The 18228-nt window shown below is 37.2% G+C and overlaps 1 protein-coding gene across 2 annotated transcripts in view; it reads right to left on the bottom strand.

Annotated features, from left to right (window-relative positions):
• The window catches only part of TMTC2 (transmembrane O-mannosyltransferase targeting cadherins 2), a 452862-nt gene that overhangs the window by 56835 nt on the left and 377799 nt on the right, over window positions 1-18228 (bottom strand). For both annotated transcript variants that reach the window (XM_049883964.1, XM_049883965.1), the window contains exon 11: window positions 6107-6170. In XM_049883964.1, the coding sequence (XP_049739921.1) occupies window positions 6107-6170 (64 nt within the window). The remainder of the gene's footprint in view (window positions 1-6106; window positions 6171-18228) is intronic.

Raw genomic sequence — 18228 nt, 5'->3', positions numbered from 1 at the left:
TGGTACTACTATTTTTTCCAAGTTACCTAAATTCAAAATTTTGGGACATTCATTAACCAGAACCAAACCAAACCCATTGCCATTGAGTCAATTCCAACTCATAGTGACCCTATAGAACAGAGGAGAACTGCCCCATAGAGTTTCCAAGGCTATAATCTTTATGGAAGTAGACTGCCACATCTTTCTCCCATGGAACAGCTGGTAGATTCAAACCACCAACCTTCTGCTTAGCCTGTAAAGCGCTTAACCACTGTGACACCAGGGCTCCTTTGGAACACTCGTTGTTAGGTGCTGTCATGTCAGTTGCAGCTCATAGTGACCCTACGTACCACAGAGCAAAAACCACCGGGTCCTGCACCATGTTGACAATCGTTATGCTTAAGCACACTGTTGCAGCCACTGTGTCAATCTATCTTGTTGAGAGTCTTCCTCTTTTTCCCTGACCCTGTACTTTACCAAGCATCATGTCCTTCTCCAGGGACTGATTCCTCCTGACAACATGTCCAAAGTATGTAAGACCAGTCTCACCATCCTTGCTTCTAAGGAGCATTCTGGTTGTACTTCTTCCAAGACAGATTTGTTCATTCTTTTGGAAGTCCATGGTATATTCGATATTCTTTGCCAACACCACAATTCAAAGGCTTCAATTCTTCTTTGGTCTTCCTTATTCACTGTCCAGCTTTTGCATGCATATGATGCGACTGAAAATACTACGGCTTGGGTCAGGTGCACCTTAGTCCTCAAGGTGACATCTTTGCTTCTCAACACTTCAAAGATGTCTTCTGCAGCAGAATTGCCCAATGCAATGTGTGGAACACTCATTAGGGCTATCTAATTTTCCTACTAACATCTTATCCCACTATTTCCCCTGTATATTCTTTTCCATTCCTTTGTGTTTCTGCACCTTAGGTTCTACAACCTTCTGCCTATACTATTATGACTTTTTTTTCCCCAAGGCTGTATCTCTCAACTCCACTCCCCAAACATACCATACATTCTTCACTGCATCACATAAATGGCCTTCGTAAACCATTATTTTTATCATGTCATCCTGCTTAACAAAATTCTGAACGACAAACTTCTAAACCTTTGTCTGGTATTCAATGCTTTTCATCTGGTTTTATATTAGTTTCCAGTCCTACCCACGCCCCTGCATTATAAACTACTGATCCAACCATGTCCACTTAACTATTACTTGGATATATTTCACGCCTTCTAGGCTCCATGCTCTTGTTCATGCATACGCTTCTATTGGTCTGAATTCCCTCCTTTCTCCTTCTATTGCTAAAATCTTCACCTATAAACAGCCCATCACTTCAAGATACTCTAAGCTTGCCAATTCTGACTCAATGTCTTTTCGGATCAATCCAGCTGAAAGTGATTTCTCTTTCCTGTGCGCTTTTCTAGCACCTAGCTTATATCACTCACAAAGCACTTACTATAAAGCATATTCTCTGCCCTTGAGTGTGAAGATTTGGATCCAAGCATTCTTTCCTTTACTCCTTCCTCCCATTAGATTATACATTTTCAAGGCCAGCGTTTATTTTTCATGTAACTTTGAAACCCTTCTGCACTTGGCATAGTGCCTTACACAAAGCTGGCACTTGATAAAATTAAGTTGAATATATTCAGACGAAAAACAATTACATCCAGAAAAATACAAGATTTATGGACCCGATCGCTGCTGATTACGCCCTTCTGACTCTAGAGTTTACTAAAAGCCAAGTAAAAATGGATGACTTTGTACTATGCAAATTCCCCATACTTCATATGTAAAATGTTTTTTTTTTTTTAAATCCATAAGTTAATGCAGAATTTGGCTTAATTCCCATTGAAAGGACAAAGTAGTTTCATTTAAATGTTCCTCCTAGTCCTCAAGAGTCAGCATTTTATGATGTGCATAAGTGGGAGTGAAAAGGGTGGTTTTTTAAAAAGCAATCCCACAGAAAGGTAATTTTATTTATAGATTTGAAAAATACAACCTGGGAAGTTTAAAATGGCAATTTTGGTAAAGAGTTTTATCACAGAAATGTTTTAATATAAGACGAGGTTTAATTTCAGAGCAACTGCCACAAAAATAAAATAAACTGGATTTTAAAAATTAATGGTGCTATTTTTTGTGCTAAATACATTTCCCTATTTCTGCACTTCAGTAAATAAAAACGCATTGTACATCCCTGATGAGACAATATTGGAAACACTGGTGGCGCACTGGTTAAGAGCTACGGCGGCTAACCAAAAAGTTGGCAGCTCGAATCCACCAGGTGCTCCTTGGAAACCCTATGAGACAATATCAGAATAAGAGATTTAAAATCACATCGTGCCCACTAATTAGATTTTTTTCATCATTTTATCATTTGATTACAGAAATTTGTTGTATATAAAATAACCCAAAAAGCCGATTAACAATTTTAAAGTGAATTGTGTAGAAAAATACATATTTCTAGAATAGAAAAGATAAATAAATAAAAGAAATTCATTATGGAATATACTAAAGGAATAGAACCAATACCTTATTAAGACAGAAAAACATGCCACAATTAAAAACCCTTTTAATATGATAGTAATATACAGGATTATAGTCACGCACTGTACTTTATACAGTCTTGACCTGTCATGTGCTTTGCTTAAATGTTCATTGAATCACCCACATACCTATTGTTGTAGCTGGGGCAGTTGGACAACAAGACAAAAAAAATGATTTATGAAAAATAAGAGTAAGATTAAATTACAATGTAGATGAGAAAAATAGAAAAGACAGAGGAAATACTTATATAGGGAATAGGAACTATGCTGTCATTGTATAAGCAGGTGACTGAAATTTATTTATTTAAAGCATGGAATTAATTGAGGATATTTGTATGAACAAAAAAATGAACAGCTATGAGCAAGATAAATGTTACATGAATGCTTTAATTTACAGCAGATGCACAATTACTAATGAATCATAACATGGGCTATTGTTTAATAGGTCTCTTAATTCCAGAATGTAAATGTATATTATTTCCATACTTTTTACTTTATTAATACTGACTTAGAGGCTTCTTACTTACCTAGACTATGTTCAGAAAAGCAAATCACAATTTGTATAACGAATTAGGAAAAGATCACATTTGTTCATCCATCAACTATAACATCATTTACTTATTATTACATATGAACTTGGCATTTCATCCAAGTCCATAAAATACTTAATTTATTGTTCCCAGAGAAGGAAAGCACCATTTGCATAAATGCATGTTCAAAGGCAGCCTACAGCATGTTTAAAAGAAAATTTGGGGGTTTTAGAAAAAAACAGGTTTAAGTTGAAGATTAAATACTGACTTTATGATTGGACTAGTTACTTAAATAATCTCATAAGTCAGGCTTACATCTTACAGTGCCTCAGTGTCTTTTTTCATTTTGGGGTCAGGTGCGATAACTCAGACTGCTCTTTCCTCACTAATTCATTATAACGTGCTGAAGAAGAGCATTTGACCAATCACATAACAAAAATAAAAGTGACATTCAAGTGACTGGTGCTCAATGAATAAAGTTTGAACAATATCATTTATTATGTATATTTAGAGCAGTATATTAATCAAGATGACAGGAACAAAAACAAAAAAGAAAAAACACTAATTCCTGCCTTCAATGAAGTTATAAAAATTAAGTCTTCAAATTCAACCCTTTTTTTAAAAACACCACGCAGACACCCAACCCAGGCATTCACAAAGCCTCACCTCCTGCGCAGTTTCCCCTGAACTTCCCAGACCTCCTTCCTGCGCCATTTTCTCCAAAGCACTTGTCGCCATCTGACATAGTACACCCTTTACTAATCTGCTTATGTCCCGTCTCCTTAGTCTAGATTATAAACTCCTTATGGGCAGACATTTTTGTCGATTTGGCTTCCTGCTCTATATCCAGTGCTTGGAACAGTGCTTGGCACATAGTCATCTAACCTAACCTAACCCATTGCCATCAAGTTGATTCTGACTCATGGAGACCCCATGTGCTACAGAGTAGAACTGCTCCACAGGGCTTTCTTGGCTGTAATCTTTATGGAAAGGAGCCCTGGTGGCACAATGTTTAAGCACTCAAGTGTTAAAAAGCTGCTAACCAAAAGGTTGGTGGTTCAAAGCCATCTAGCAACTCCACAGGAGAAGGACCTGGCGATCTGTTCTCATAATGAGTACAGCCTAGAAAACACTATGGGGCAGTTCACTCTGTCACATGGGGTTGCTATGAGTCTAAACTGCCTCCATAGCAACTAACAACAACAGTCTTTATGGAAACAATTGCCAGAACTTTCTTCTGTAACACTACTGGGTGGGTTTGAACTGCCAACCTTCAGGTTAGTAGTCAAGCTTAAACTGTTTGTACCACCCAGAGACCTGGCACATAGTAAGTACTCATAAATTATATGCTGAATAAATGAGCAAAACATTATTTTGTTTCCTGGACATCTGGCTTGCATTTCCTCTCTAAGATATGGCTGCATTTTTTTCATCCATGTATCCTTTTACACATGCAGGGTTAGAATGTGATACCACCACTTACTAGCTGTGATACTGGGGTATGCTATTAACTTCTCTGAGCTTCAGAAAAATTGGGATCATAAAGTATTTTATTGGGTTGTTGTGAGAACTGAATGAAGGCATTCACATGAAGCACCTTGTACTGTGCCTGGCACACAGTAAATGTGTGATGAATTTTATTTGTTTTTTCTTTATTGCACTTTAGGTGAAAGTTTATAGCTCAAGTCAATGTCTCATTCAAAAATTTATACACACATTGTTTTGTGACATTAGCTGAAATCCCCAAAATGTGACAATGTACAATGAATTTCAGTTATTTTTCTTACTAATGTAATTATTAAATGATTTTCTTCTGTGGCAAACAGCTCACCAATTCTTAAAGCACCTCAAAATTAGTGAAACTGGGAACATTTAAATTCAGGGCTGAGGTTACATGTGGTTGAATCTCCTTAAAAAAAACTGCCTCCTCGTGGGCCTCTTTCAAGGAGCATAAATGAATTAGCTGATTATGCTCAGTCCTCATGACTACATTGTGTGGTCTTTTTTGGAAAAAAAAAAAACAAAACATTGCTGTCCAGTCAATTTCAACTCATAGCGACCCTACTGGACAGAGCAGAACTGCCCCATAGAGTTTCCAAGAAGCGCATGGTGGATTTGAACTGCCAACCTTTTGCTTAGCAGCCGTAGCACTTAACCACTACACCACCAGGGTTTCCATGTGGTCTTTTAGAGTATGACATTTCTGCACCTTATCACAAAGCAAGTACTCTGTAGATGCTGGCCTAATGGAGGAGTTACTGTAAGGAAATGAGACTGATCCCATTATTTGTAGTCACGTGGCATGTGCACTTTCATTACTGTTTCAAAATTACATTTCTCAATAAATGGTCTAGATCCAGAGAGGAGAGCAGGGTAGAAGGTTTTTGTGTTGGAGACGTAGAACACAGCGTGTATGAGAATAAAGGAAATGTGCTGGAATTCAGTTATGTGCTGTGAATAAGAAGACCAATACAAAACTAGTTTTTATTTTCTCATAAATGGTTACCCTATTTCAATAGTAATGATCTGATTTATAGCCATCTTACTTTATGCAAGTGTGACTACCCAAGGAAAAATTCTAATGAAAACATTCTTGATAAAGTTGAAAAGCAACAGTTATTAAAAATGAGGACTGTGGAATAGAAAAGAGGTTACAGAGCTGTAGGTTTGACTGCAAGTAAGAATCAAAAAATATTTATGATGGTAAGAAGTCTGTAGGTACTTCATACTATGGCAAAAAACAAAACAAAAACTGTTCAAGCAATCAATTTTAAAAGTCATCCAAATGCAAGGTATTTAGTAATGCTAAAACCTGAATCCAAATTTATGGTGCTTTTTACATGCTAGAAAATATGGCAATTTTTACCTCTGGAAAAAGATAGAAGCTTGAGACAGGCAGATCTTACTGTTGAATTAGCACATTAAGTAGGTATTTGGAACAAGAGATCAGAGAGAAAAAAACCCCAGTACCAAATGCTCCTAAGTCCTAAAAACTATCACACGCTCTGAGTTTGTCCCTCAGTAATATTTCTCATTAGGAAAGTACTTACGTTAGGCCTCAGCTTGGCTGCCAAGTCGTAATACTTCTCAGCTGCTTCATTGAGGCTAGCCTGTCTGTTAAAAAAAAAAAAAAAAAATTTAATTTAAAAGTGCAAATAGGTGAACAGAATCACTGTGCTGCAGAATACTTTTAAAAATTACAGTCTCATTAATCAAACACTAAGCTTTCCAAGCAGAAAAGTCCATTACAAATTAAATGCTTGCCTTTGTGTTTGAGCAATTTTATATGTTATCCCAAAATAATGTTACATATTTGGTATTATTATTTTAAATTTAAATATATATTAGAAATCAGAAAAGTTACTTAGCTTTTCCAAGCTAACCCAGATAATATGTTATAGGGTTGGGATTCTCTAGCTTCGACGTGATGCCCCAGAAAAATCTTAATTTTTTAACTACAGATGGTCAATATTAATAATTAGTTGCTTTTGTTTTATGGAAATAATGGACATTGGCAGGTTTAAAAAAATCTATCTAGAAAGCTACTTCCTTTCCTACTTGGGATGGGGGGCCTTCTATTGTGTGCAGTCTACAGAAAGTAAAAAGGCCAGTTCTTCCTCCTCCTTGCTCTCTGGTCACCAAGTAGGCACATGGTCTGGGCTTAGCTAAGTGGATGCTCCTCACTTGGGTCTTTGATTCCTGTGTGAGTGACAGAAAGGTGAAGGGATGTCTAGATTCACTCATAATGGTGGAAGCAAGAAGGCTATGTCCCGGTAAAGAAGGCAGTCATGAAAGGGTTATTAATCATCCCATAATAGTTGTTCTTTAGACAAGTCTATTCTTGTTACAATTTTGTTACAACTTTTACAGCACTTCACCATGATTGGTCAAATCCCTAGGTTTATTGTCTTCTCCTGGCAGAAGGCCGAGGCGCAGGTGCACTGACTCTGAATCTATCCACTATATGATCTTGTTGGGGCGGCAGTAGCAAGCCGTTGCCATTTTTTCAGGGCTGTGTGCAGTATTTTTAGAGCTGTGTGCAAAAACCCATTCACTAAAATTATGTGGACTGCACATGCATCAAAAGACTGCAGATCCTCCCCTCACTGATTGTGCACATGCATGTCACTCCCTATAAAAGGAACAATCTGCCCTGACAGCCTTAGGTCACGAGATCCTGCCTGTCTCCCAGTTTGCAAACTGTGAATAAACCTTTCTGTTCTTCCAACTCTGTGTCTGGCTGACTTCAATTCGCTAGTCTGCTTGACAAGAACCTATTAGTTGGCAACTTCACTGGCCAGACTCTCCCTATAAAGAACTATTGTTTTATGTCCTGCTTCTTGACCTCTGTGGGTACCTTGTTTCCTGCTGATTCAAGCAGCAAGAACAATAAAGCGCCTGCTCTCCAGCCTGTAGTGAATTGTGTAGTCTCCACAGCCTTCAAACAACCACAGTCGGTTTCTATTGCTTACAGCCAAATACCATGAGTGGCACAGTTATACAAATAAGATGCACACTGAATGCTACCGATAAGTTTGTACATCACCTATTCTTGCAATTCACAGCAAAGACCTAGGTTCTGCCAACTTGTTTGCAGAAGAAATCAAATGTCATGGTTCTAAAGAAACTCAGATAATTAGCCTTTAAAAACTCGAGATGTTTTTGAATCATGCCATGCTGCTTCAGGAGATCTTCTAAGATGGGAAATAACAAGAAGTGACTTAAGAGGCGGTCACAAGGTGAGCTGAAATATTTGACGGGTACAGAAGAAAAGCTGAAGAAAAATGCCAAATTCAACTACAGGTGATGCATACAGCCTAGCTATAATGTGTACAATTGTAGCAAACGGCTTGGGGTCTTGCAGTTGAAATGGAGCTTCTCTTGAAGCAATGATGTTAGGAAGCTTTCGAGACATGAAGATGACAGAGAGGTCAGGAATAAAGAAGAGAAAACAAAAATTAACTGTCACACATTTAGGTAAAAAGAGAAGGCTAACCATGACTTTAAGATTGGATTTGCATTTTGGTCAAGGTAAATAAAAACTATTCAAATATACCCCATACAGCCATATAATAATATAAATTATAAGAATAACTGGAGATAACATCTCTCTGGAGAAAGAGACACATTTTTCTAAAATTTTAAAGGAAAAATAATTAGAAACATTACTATTTTTAATGGGGTAATAGAGAGAGTAAAAACCCTTGACCTAAGGCTCCACTGGCCCCATGACATGTTATAATGTGCTAGTGCAATTTATATTCTCATAAATGTTGAAGTTCAATTTCAGTAAGTCAAGAAAAGTACTTTAGTCTGGTATGGAACAGTAAAACTTCCCTCACTAGGGTATTTAATGAAGGTTCCCTCCATCAAATTACAGAATCACTTTGGTTTAGTTTCATTTGGAAATCTGAACCAGAATTCATTAGGTCATGCCCTGGAAGAGTTTTCCCCAGAGGAAAATAAAAGGCATGGAGGTAGGAAATTAGAGGAACTTAATACTACAAAAAGGTGAGTTACTTTGAAGCAAGATCAACCAATAGATGTCTAACATGGCAAGTGGAGTTATCGTTAAAATTCATTTTTTATAGATGTTCAAGTTCATAGGTCAATAAAGATCAAAAGAAAAACTGAGAAACTCAGTAGATGAAATGCTTTAAAAATGATAATCAACTCAACTGAGAAAAGTTTCTCCTCCCACCAAAAAAAAATGGTTATTAGTTTTTTTTAAAGTCTTCATACTTCAGTGGTTGAATTCCCAAAGGATATATTTAGTTTAAAATCTTCATATCCTAAGGTAGAGGTAGAAGAGATGATACTCAAATGAAATAAAAAAGCAGTAGAATTTATTATATATACCATATAATTGTGAAAATTCATTTTCACCCCAGGATTTTGCTTCTATTATTAAATGGTTTTTATTGACAACTAATTAGCAGACATTTATGGCAGCATGGGAAAGCTATAGGGAAAAGAATATACCAGTTTTACCACTGAACACATTGCATTGGGTAAATCTTCTGCAAAGGACCTCTTTAAAGTGTTGAAGAGCAAAGATGTCACCTTGAAGACTAAGGTGCACCTGACCCAAGGCATGGTGTGTTCAATCACATCATATGCATGTGAAAGCTGGACAACGAATAAGGAAGATCGAAGAAGAATTAATGCCTTTGAATTGTGGTGCTGGTGAAGAATATTGAATATCCCATGGACTGCCAGAAGAAAGAATAAATCTGTCTTGGAAGAAGTACAACCAGAATGCTCCTTAGAGGCAAGGATGGCGAGACTGCATCTTACATACCCTGGACATGTTGTCAGGAGGGATCAGTCTCTGGAGAAGGACATCATGCTTGGCAAAGTACAGGGTCAGTGGAAAAGAGGAAGACCCTCAACAAGGTGGACTGACACAGTGGCTGCAACAATTGGCTGAAGCATAACAATGATTATAAGGATGGCGCACGACCAGGCAAAGCATAACAACGATTGTAAGGATGGCGCAGGACCAGGCAGTGTTCCGTCCTGTTGTGGATAGGGTCGTTATGAGTCGGAACTGACTTGACGGTATCTAACAAATTCACTTATATTCACATTTTATTCTTCAGACAAGATTATAAACTCATGAGGAACTGACCAATGTCCATTTTATGATATGTGCTGTATTTTATATTCCCTTCTGCAAGAAGCAAGAAGCATCCTGGGAGAGCTTAATAAATCTTTATTGTACAGATGACTGAATCATTAATCAATATTTGAAAAATGAGGAAATTAACAATATTCTACCAGTCCCTTAGGGGTTAAGGGGATTCTCCTAACTATTGTTAAGAACCTCAACCACCAAATTGTTAGGGACTGATTGCAGGACTCAGGTTCCCAGAACTATTAGGATCTGTTGAAAGATGTTGATAAAATACACATTTCCTGCATCCTCATATCCTTTCTCCCTGTCCTCTTTATTTTACCAGGTTATAGAACAGAAAATTTCTAAATCCTCTTTTCTATGTGTCTCTTATGGAATTCCAAGGATTGATTATCTCATTTACCAGTTACAGCACCATGAAAGAGTTGCTATTATTAACAACATTTTAAAGAAGAAAACGAGGCTTAAAGAAGTTGTGTAACTTCCCCAAGGTTATACAGTTGGTAAGTGGCTGAAATAGAAATCAAGGATTCAAAACTAAAGATCTAAATGATAGGTTTATGCTGCCATCTCTGTATACATGAAGATATAGAAAAATGATATGTGCTGTATTATTCTGTGCCAGATTACTTGAGATATCAAATGGTGTTTTGCTTCCTTTGCTCCAACACGCCTCCCCCAGCCCATCCCCACACATGTCCTGACCATTGCTTCATCAGCTGCTAAGTAAGGAAGAAACCATATTCTTTGTCTATGATGTTTAAAGGTCACCACTTGAGTGTGAGAGGAGATTTGGAAGGGGGGTATTTGCAATTACTAGGTTTACTTCCTGACCCACTCTATCCTTAAATTGACAAATGTGAACTTTGCCAGACCAAGCTAAGCAGAAGAGCTTTAAGCCCAAACAGAGTGAAACCTACTGTTGTATTTTGCTCCCTGTACTTCAGCTTCTCCCAAGCAAGGGTAGAGGGAGAGGAACTCAAAGGAAAAGACAAAGAAAGCCCCAGGTGATAAGGAAAAGTAAAAAAGGCGCGAGATACTCACTTTCTTACCCTCAAGATCTCCCATTTTTAAGGGATTACGACTGGATATGGAGGGGAGACATAACTTGCCCACGTGTCCAAATGGAAAACCCAGAAGGTACGTAAAGAGGCAAGCAATTGGTTCTGTCGCGATATCTCCCCAGCTAGATGTAGATAAACTTGTATTCTGACCACAGGATATTTTACAAAGCCAAGAATAAGATGGTGAGTTAAGAAAAATCACTTATACCAGGTGGCTATGCTGGGTCCGGATGGGCAGCTAAACCCACCTAATATGCCACCCTAACCGTCAAAATTATGTCCCATATTTAGTAAATAAAGATTTAATCACTATGCCAACAAAGGACTTAACCCACTAGAGACTCAGATGGAGGCTCCTTTCTCATTATCAATGTCTGCCCATGATATCCATAAGCCCCACCCTTTAGTCCAAATATCTGTGGCCTCTCTGGGTAAAGAAAGGTAAGGAGGTAGAAACATGCCTATACGGTATTAGTAAATGGGGCTGTGAAATAAACCTTGAACTCCCAAGATATCACTGGAGTAAGCTGATCGTATATTAAAAGCCTTTAGATTTAGTTTTTCCTGCCATCAGGGAAAAGGTAGGCTTAGAGTGAAAACAAATAGATATATGAAATATATCTATTTCCTCTCTCGTGTTATTTTCTGATAAGAAAAATATCTTTTGGAACACAGGTTTATGGTCTAATATTCTTATAAGAAAAGACATAAAAGAAATTTGGGAGTCAATTACGTTTTGAAATAACAGTTTAATGTACCCTGTAAAATGTCTGAAGAGAGTATGATTAAAAGAATCACTTAAAATTGTATTTTTATGTGTTCTATAAGAATTACAAAATCAGAGGTTGCTAAATTTAAAACGAGTTCCCTCTAAAGTATAAAAAATAAAAACTCTAGTAGCATTTAGAAGATATTAAGTATAATTATTAATGTTTTCAATTGTCCATTTTTGAATTTAAAAATTATCCAATATAATGACCACTGTCTGCCTCACACAAAACATAATATTTTTTTTTTTTTAAAGTTTCGGTGATTATTTTCAAGGATAACTTAAAAGCCTTTAAAAAGAGAGAGAAAGCTGTTTGTTCATGTATCATGAAAGCAGAAGGAAACAGTAGCTGAGATTTCCTGGGTTCTTGCTAGTGGCTAAACTGACTCTTAGTTTTAAGTTTCTCAAAGCAGCACTAAACTTTAATTTTAGTTGATAAGTTGTACAGTAGGAATAGAAGTAGAACTAAAATAAATGAGGTCATAAAAATGTACTGAAAATCTTAAAATAGCAAAACCAGAGTCACATATGTAAGAACACTGGAGCAAAAAAGATTCTTGCAATGAAATGCCTACAATAAATTATTTATGACCATCAAGACTTCTTAGATGAAAGCATCTTCTCTGTCAAAAAAAAATTTTTTTTTTTGTCAAGGCACCAAAAATGGCTTCATAACCTATACCTAACTAAAGCTAAAAAAAATGGAGTGGTAAAGCAGAAATGTGGCAATAACACAGGAAAAGAGTAGGCCGATAATTTAATTTCATCAAAAATCCATTTGAGTCAGAAATTTCTTGATGCCCCATGAGAGTTTGAGCCCATTCTTTCATGGCCTGCTAATGGCAGAGGTAAACCTGTGTCTAGTAAGATAATGAAGTTTACTGGAAAAAACTGTGTACTGGAATAAATATGTATCAGCAATGTCAGTTGTAATATTTATATATAGTAAGTTACCACTTCAAGGCCTTATGCTTGCGGGGGGAGAGGGAGTTGGGGGTTGTCGTTAGTGAAACAAGAAAGGGCGGGCTAGATCTTGCTTCTCTTTGTGGTCCAAGAACATCACAGGCATCACCTGGGGCTTACCAGACTTGCAAAATCTCAGGCACCACCCAAACTTACTAGATCAGAATATGCATTTTAACAAGATTCCCAGGTGATTCAAATGCACATTAATGTTTCAGAAGCACTGTGGTGGAAGGTGTCTACCACCAACCCCACCTGTCACCCTCTTTTGTTTTAAAGAACTTACAACCTATTACAACCTAATTAAATAAGACTCTGCTTGACCAAATGTGGGAGCCCTGGTGGTGCAGGGGTTAAGTGCTCTCCGAGGGAGAAAGATATGGAAATTTGCTTTTGTAAAGATTACAGCCTTAGAAACTCTGTGGGGCAGTTCTACTCTGTCCTATAGGGTCGCTAAGAGTCAGAATCTACTGGATGGCAGTGGATTTGGGTTGACCAAAAGCTGGCAGGAAAATAGAATTTATAATTGGAAAATCCAGGGAATTTTTTAACTACTCCTGTTACCCAAACCTTTGGTAATTTCTGGAAGTGTTAAGGATGAAAGTATACGGCCTAGAATGCCTTGGATACCCAGTAGAAAGGGCAATACCCTTGCCAAATATATATATATATATATCCATATGGATATATCTGGCTATATAGATCTTTTTCTTCCCCTAATTTGCTTTGGGAAAATAATCTGATGCTGCTCCTTCCTTGCTTAAGAATTTCAGTGTTATCATTTCCAGTCAAATTTATAAAGAAGTTACTATGTGTAAATTCTATATTTTCAATATACTTACTTATATAAGACTGCTGCATTTGAACAGAGAAATTAAAACATAACACTTCTTCTCCCATACATTCACTCTGCTCTCTAGAAATTGTGGAAGTAATGGGAACAAGTTAGAGTGTAGTAAATTTTTGCTTTCCTTACTACCTTGAGGAGCAGTGTCAGCTTGCATCCTCAGGCTTGGAAAAAAGGAAAATGTATACTCAGCTGTAAGTGTTCTGTTTGTCAGACACTGTACCAGTATGGTATTTCTAAAAAATTAATATTCCTTTGAAAGTATAAACTTGGAGTTGTTTCTCCTATGACCATAAATCTACTTTTAAAATTTATCATAAAGCGATAATTTAACAATATTGTAGAGATCTATTATTGATTATTTATACATTTAATAAACTGGTACTCTTTCTATAAATTCTTTCTTCTTCAATTAATTGAAGAATCACAACTTCTGGGTAGTTACTGAATTGTAAAAACTTGAGGAAACCAATGACACACAACGAAAACATTATTTGTCAGAAAACACCAAGTTTAAGTCCCAGCTGCACCAAGTGTGAGAGGTGTTTGCTCTCTCTAAAGGCTCAATATCCTTATCTGTAAAATGGGAATATTAGTGTCTACTTCACAGATACGGAGTTAGGACTAAGAGAGTAATAGATATGAAATACCAAGTACAGTGCCAGGCAGGTTGGAGATATCTGAATAAATGTTACTTTCCCCCTTTACCTTGTGTCTCAGTTATCTAGTGCTGTTATAACAGGAATACCACAAGTGGATGGTTTTAACAAAGAAAAATTTATTCTCTCACAGTCTAGGAGGCTAGGAGTCCAGATTTAGGGCATCAGCTCAGGGGAAGTCTTTCTCTCTCTGTCAGATCTGGAGGAAGGTCTTTATCAACAACTTTCTCTTGGACTAGGAGCTTCTCCGCACAGGAACCCCAGGTCCAAAGAACATGCTCTGCTCCTGGAGCTTTCTTGGTGGTATGAAGTCCCCCACTCTCTGCTTGATTCCCTTTCCTTTTATCTCTTGTAAGATTAAAGGTGGTGCAGGTCACACCCCAGGGAAACTTATATTAGATCAGGGATGTGATCTGAGCAAGGGTGTTATATCCCTTATCCACTTCAGCATAATCCAATCTTGCCTCATTAATCATAGGCAGAGATTAGGATTTACAACATATAGGAAAATTATATCAATCACAAAATGGAGGACAACCACACAATACTGGGAATCATGGCCTAACCAAAATGACACATATTTTGGGGGGATACAATTCAGTCCATGACACCTTGTAAGTGGATTAAACAAAAAACAAAAACTGCGCCTATGAATACTGTGCATCTGGTCAAGTTTATTTCCAGTGTCTAAAGCCTTCGTTTCAGGTATTAAACCTTCACGCTGTCTACTGCTTCCAGTTCTGGGAGAAAACTGAATAAAATCATTCATACAAAATGCTTCTTATAGAATAATTAATTTAATATGCCCTTCTCACAACTCCGTAGACATAACTCTACCGAGTTCTAGCATTTTAAATTCTTTTGGTATTTTTCTTTGATGCTAACCAAACTGCTTTTTTAAATGCTCTCATCTAGATGTTTCAATACTTTTCATTCTATTTGACATAATAAAGATGTCAACATGTACAGTCAACATTCATTACCCTGCTTACCCTTCCCTATATTTTGGTAATTAGCCACAAGGCAGAAAGCAGGAACTCCTTTATATTGCAACTTTCTTTCAGCCCAGGTGGTAGCACAAGACTCAGGCTCCACCAATCAGATGCAACCTCAAAAGACTTGAATTCAGAAGTAAACATAATGGGAGGCAGCTGCTCCTAGGAGAATCATCCTCTAATGAATGTGGCTCTAGCTCTGCTTGGTTCTTTGTGGGTGGTGGTGGCAGATACTCAGGACTTCCAAGGCTGCTGAGCTCCAGGGAAGGTCTCCCTGGGTGGTTGGGCATTATTTCTGGCTGCATAGAACTGAGCTCTCTGATCCACTGAGACAGTCTGTGGGCTACAGAATATTTTCAGTGAATTCATTTTTATTCTTAAACTAGCAAGAGTGGATTCTGTAGTTTGCAACTAAAAATTCTGACTCATACATAAAAAGAAGTCTAGGAGTTGATCTAGTTTTATTAATTTTGCCTTCAGTATGATGGTTGAAGGCTATTATCCTACCTTAGAAATCTTCTCTAATTATTTCTTGATAATAACTGACCTATGCTTTCTTTCAGAGCTTTCTGTTTATATTAACATTTATGTATACACGAACAAATAAAACTATACATGTAACCATATATATACACACACATATGCTCCGTGTGTGTGTGTGTGTGTGTGTATATATATATATATATATATATAACTATAAAAAAATCCTGCTGCTGACAAATGGATTCCGACTCATAGCGACCCTGCAGGACAGAGCAGAACTCCCCCTTAGGGTTTCCAAAGAGTAGCTGGTGGATTTGAACTGCCAACCTTTTAGTTAGCAGCCGAGTTCTTAACCACTGCAATACCAGGGCTCTACATATAGCTATATACAGACACATATAAAAAATATATATATACACACATATATACTATAATTATGTATGTATATGTATATATATAACCACTTTTATGTATGTATATAAATACAATTGTGTATGAGTGTTTGCATGCAGTCTTCTTATCAATTTTATCCTCTTATCCTCTAATCAGTCTCTTATCCTTTCAGTCATTGTTTTCACGTCTTTAGTCTTTTCCATTAAGTTCTGGGAAAATATCTATAGTTTCTATTTTAACCCAGAGAATTAAGTTACTACATCAGTCTATCAACTGTACACTGCCTCCATTACACTTGTAAATTCAGAGATCCTATTAATCTCTTAGCAACCTTTTGTGATGTTATATTGTTCCTCTTCCCAACTACCTATTTTATTTTCACAGATGTATTATGCATAAGTAGGTTATATTGTGATAATAAACACAGCCTAAATCTAAGGAAGTTAACCAAGTTTTTTTCTCACTCCTGCAACCTATCTAATGCAGGTAAGAAGGGAAGTTTGTCTCCCTTTGGTCACTTGAGGATCGAGGTGATAGAGGGTCAACCTTGGTACATATTTTCATAAGTTCCAAATCAGAAAAAACAGGAAAATCGCTGGCTAGCAGTTTTGGCCACAGCTGACTACTGCCACAAGCTGACTTACATCTCTTTTACACATATTCAAAGATCCAAATGAGACCCACTGTCATGCCCCACTTCAAAGAAAGCAAGAAAGTACAATTCTATTGTGTTTCCCAAACGTAGAAGGCCAAACATACATGGTGAATAGCATTAATACTGTTTCCACACCACATCGTCTTCTTTTAAACCATGTTGATAACAGGAATTAGGGAAATTCTAAGGGACACTTGTGTTTTTAATGTCAGTCTCCTAGCGTAAGGACCCCTTACTTTGATACCTCTGATTTGTCATTCTTATCTATACTGCCAAATAAAATCACATATTAGAAAATTATACTTGTTTACAGAGGAAGGTTTTTAACCACTACTGAGAGTTGAAATGGGTCTATTAGAAATTTCTGATACTTCAAACCCAGACTCAGAGAGAAGCTACAAATTTTTATCCACTCTAGTTTTCATTGCTGTTGTTGCTGTTTTGTGCCATTGAGTCGATTTCAACTCATAGTTACAGTTTTCTTAAAGTTGTCTAACAGGAAGCAAGGGTTGTTCTGTGGTCTGAGTAGATGAGGGTGAGAATGGAAACTGCAGACAACTCCGATACTTTTCTCCTTTGGAGTATCATTTCTCACTTGTACTATACTTGGTTAACACCGAGTTAGCTGAGGCAATTTCAAGCCACCTAACTAGCATATCTGTCTGTGGTAGGGATTAGCCAGCATCAGACTCCTACTTTACCTAACAAACTACCTGTGCCAAGTATAAAAAAAAAAAAAAAGTATAAGCCAGGATAAATGCAATAACTTGGAACTGAGTTCTGTGTAAGATCCAACATCTGGAATACCTCCTGAAGGTTCCAGTAAGATACAGACTTGTCCCTTGGTGACTGGTCCTTGACCCTTGCTTTTTCCAATCTAATCTCGTCTACATGGAATTATATATATATATTTTTAATTTGGAATGACCAGTTCTTTTTCTCCCCCCTCCATTAATAGATTCTTTTGGTTATTTCATTGGGAATTAGCAAGGGAGGGGAAGTTAAATTTGTGTGCCTGGACCTTATCTTAAACTATAAGCTTTCCCTAAATTGCTCATTTTGGATTTCAAGAAAACCATTAATCCAGCTACCCAAGTTACAACTATGGAAATATCCCTCCCTCATATCCAACTGTTTACAAAACTTTGCCAATTTTATCTCTTAAATATCACTCAAAAGAATAGAGGTCCTGAGGGAACACTTTGTAGCAAATTCAATTTAGTACTTTGTGGCATCTCCACAGGAAACTATAAATATCATTAAATAAGCAAAATCTTGAGTTGCTGTTGTTGTTAGGTGCCGTTGAGTTGGTCCCAACTCATAGCAACCCTACGCACAACAGAACAAAAAATTGCCTGGTCTTGCGCCATCCTTACAATTGTTGTTATGCCTGAGGCCATTGTTGCAGCCACTGAGTCAATCCACCTTGTTTAGAGTCTTTCTCTTTTCCACTGACCCTGTGCTTTACCAAGCATCATCTCCTTCTCCAGGGACAGATCCCTCCGGACAACATGTTCAAAGTATGTAAGATGCAGTCTCCCCATCCTGGCTTCCAAGGAGCATTCTTCCAAGACAGATTTGTTCATTCTCTTGGCAGTCCATGGTATATTCAAAATTCTTCGCCAATACAACAATTCAAAGGCATTAATGCCTCTTCAGTCTTCCTTATTCATTGTCCAGCTTTCATATACATATGATGTGATTGAA

Source organism: Elephas maximus, chromosome 4, assembly GCF_024166365.1.
Source record: "Elephas maximus indicus isolate mEleMax1 chromosome 4, mEleMax1 primary haplotype, whole genome shotgun sequence".
NCBI classification, from domain to species: Eukaryota; Metazoa; Chordata; class Mammalia; order Proboscidea; family Elephantidae; genus Elephas; species Elephas maximus.
This window is presented reverse-complemented; position numbering and strand designations above follow the sequence as displayed.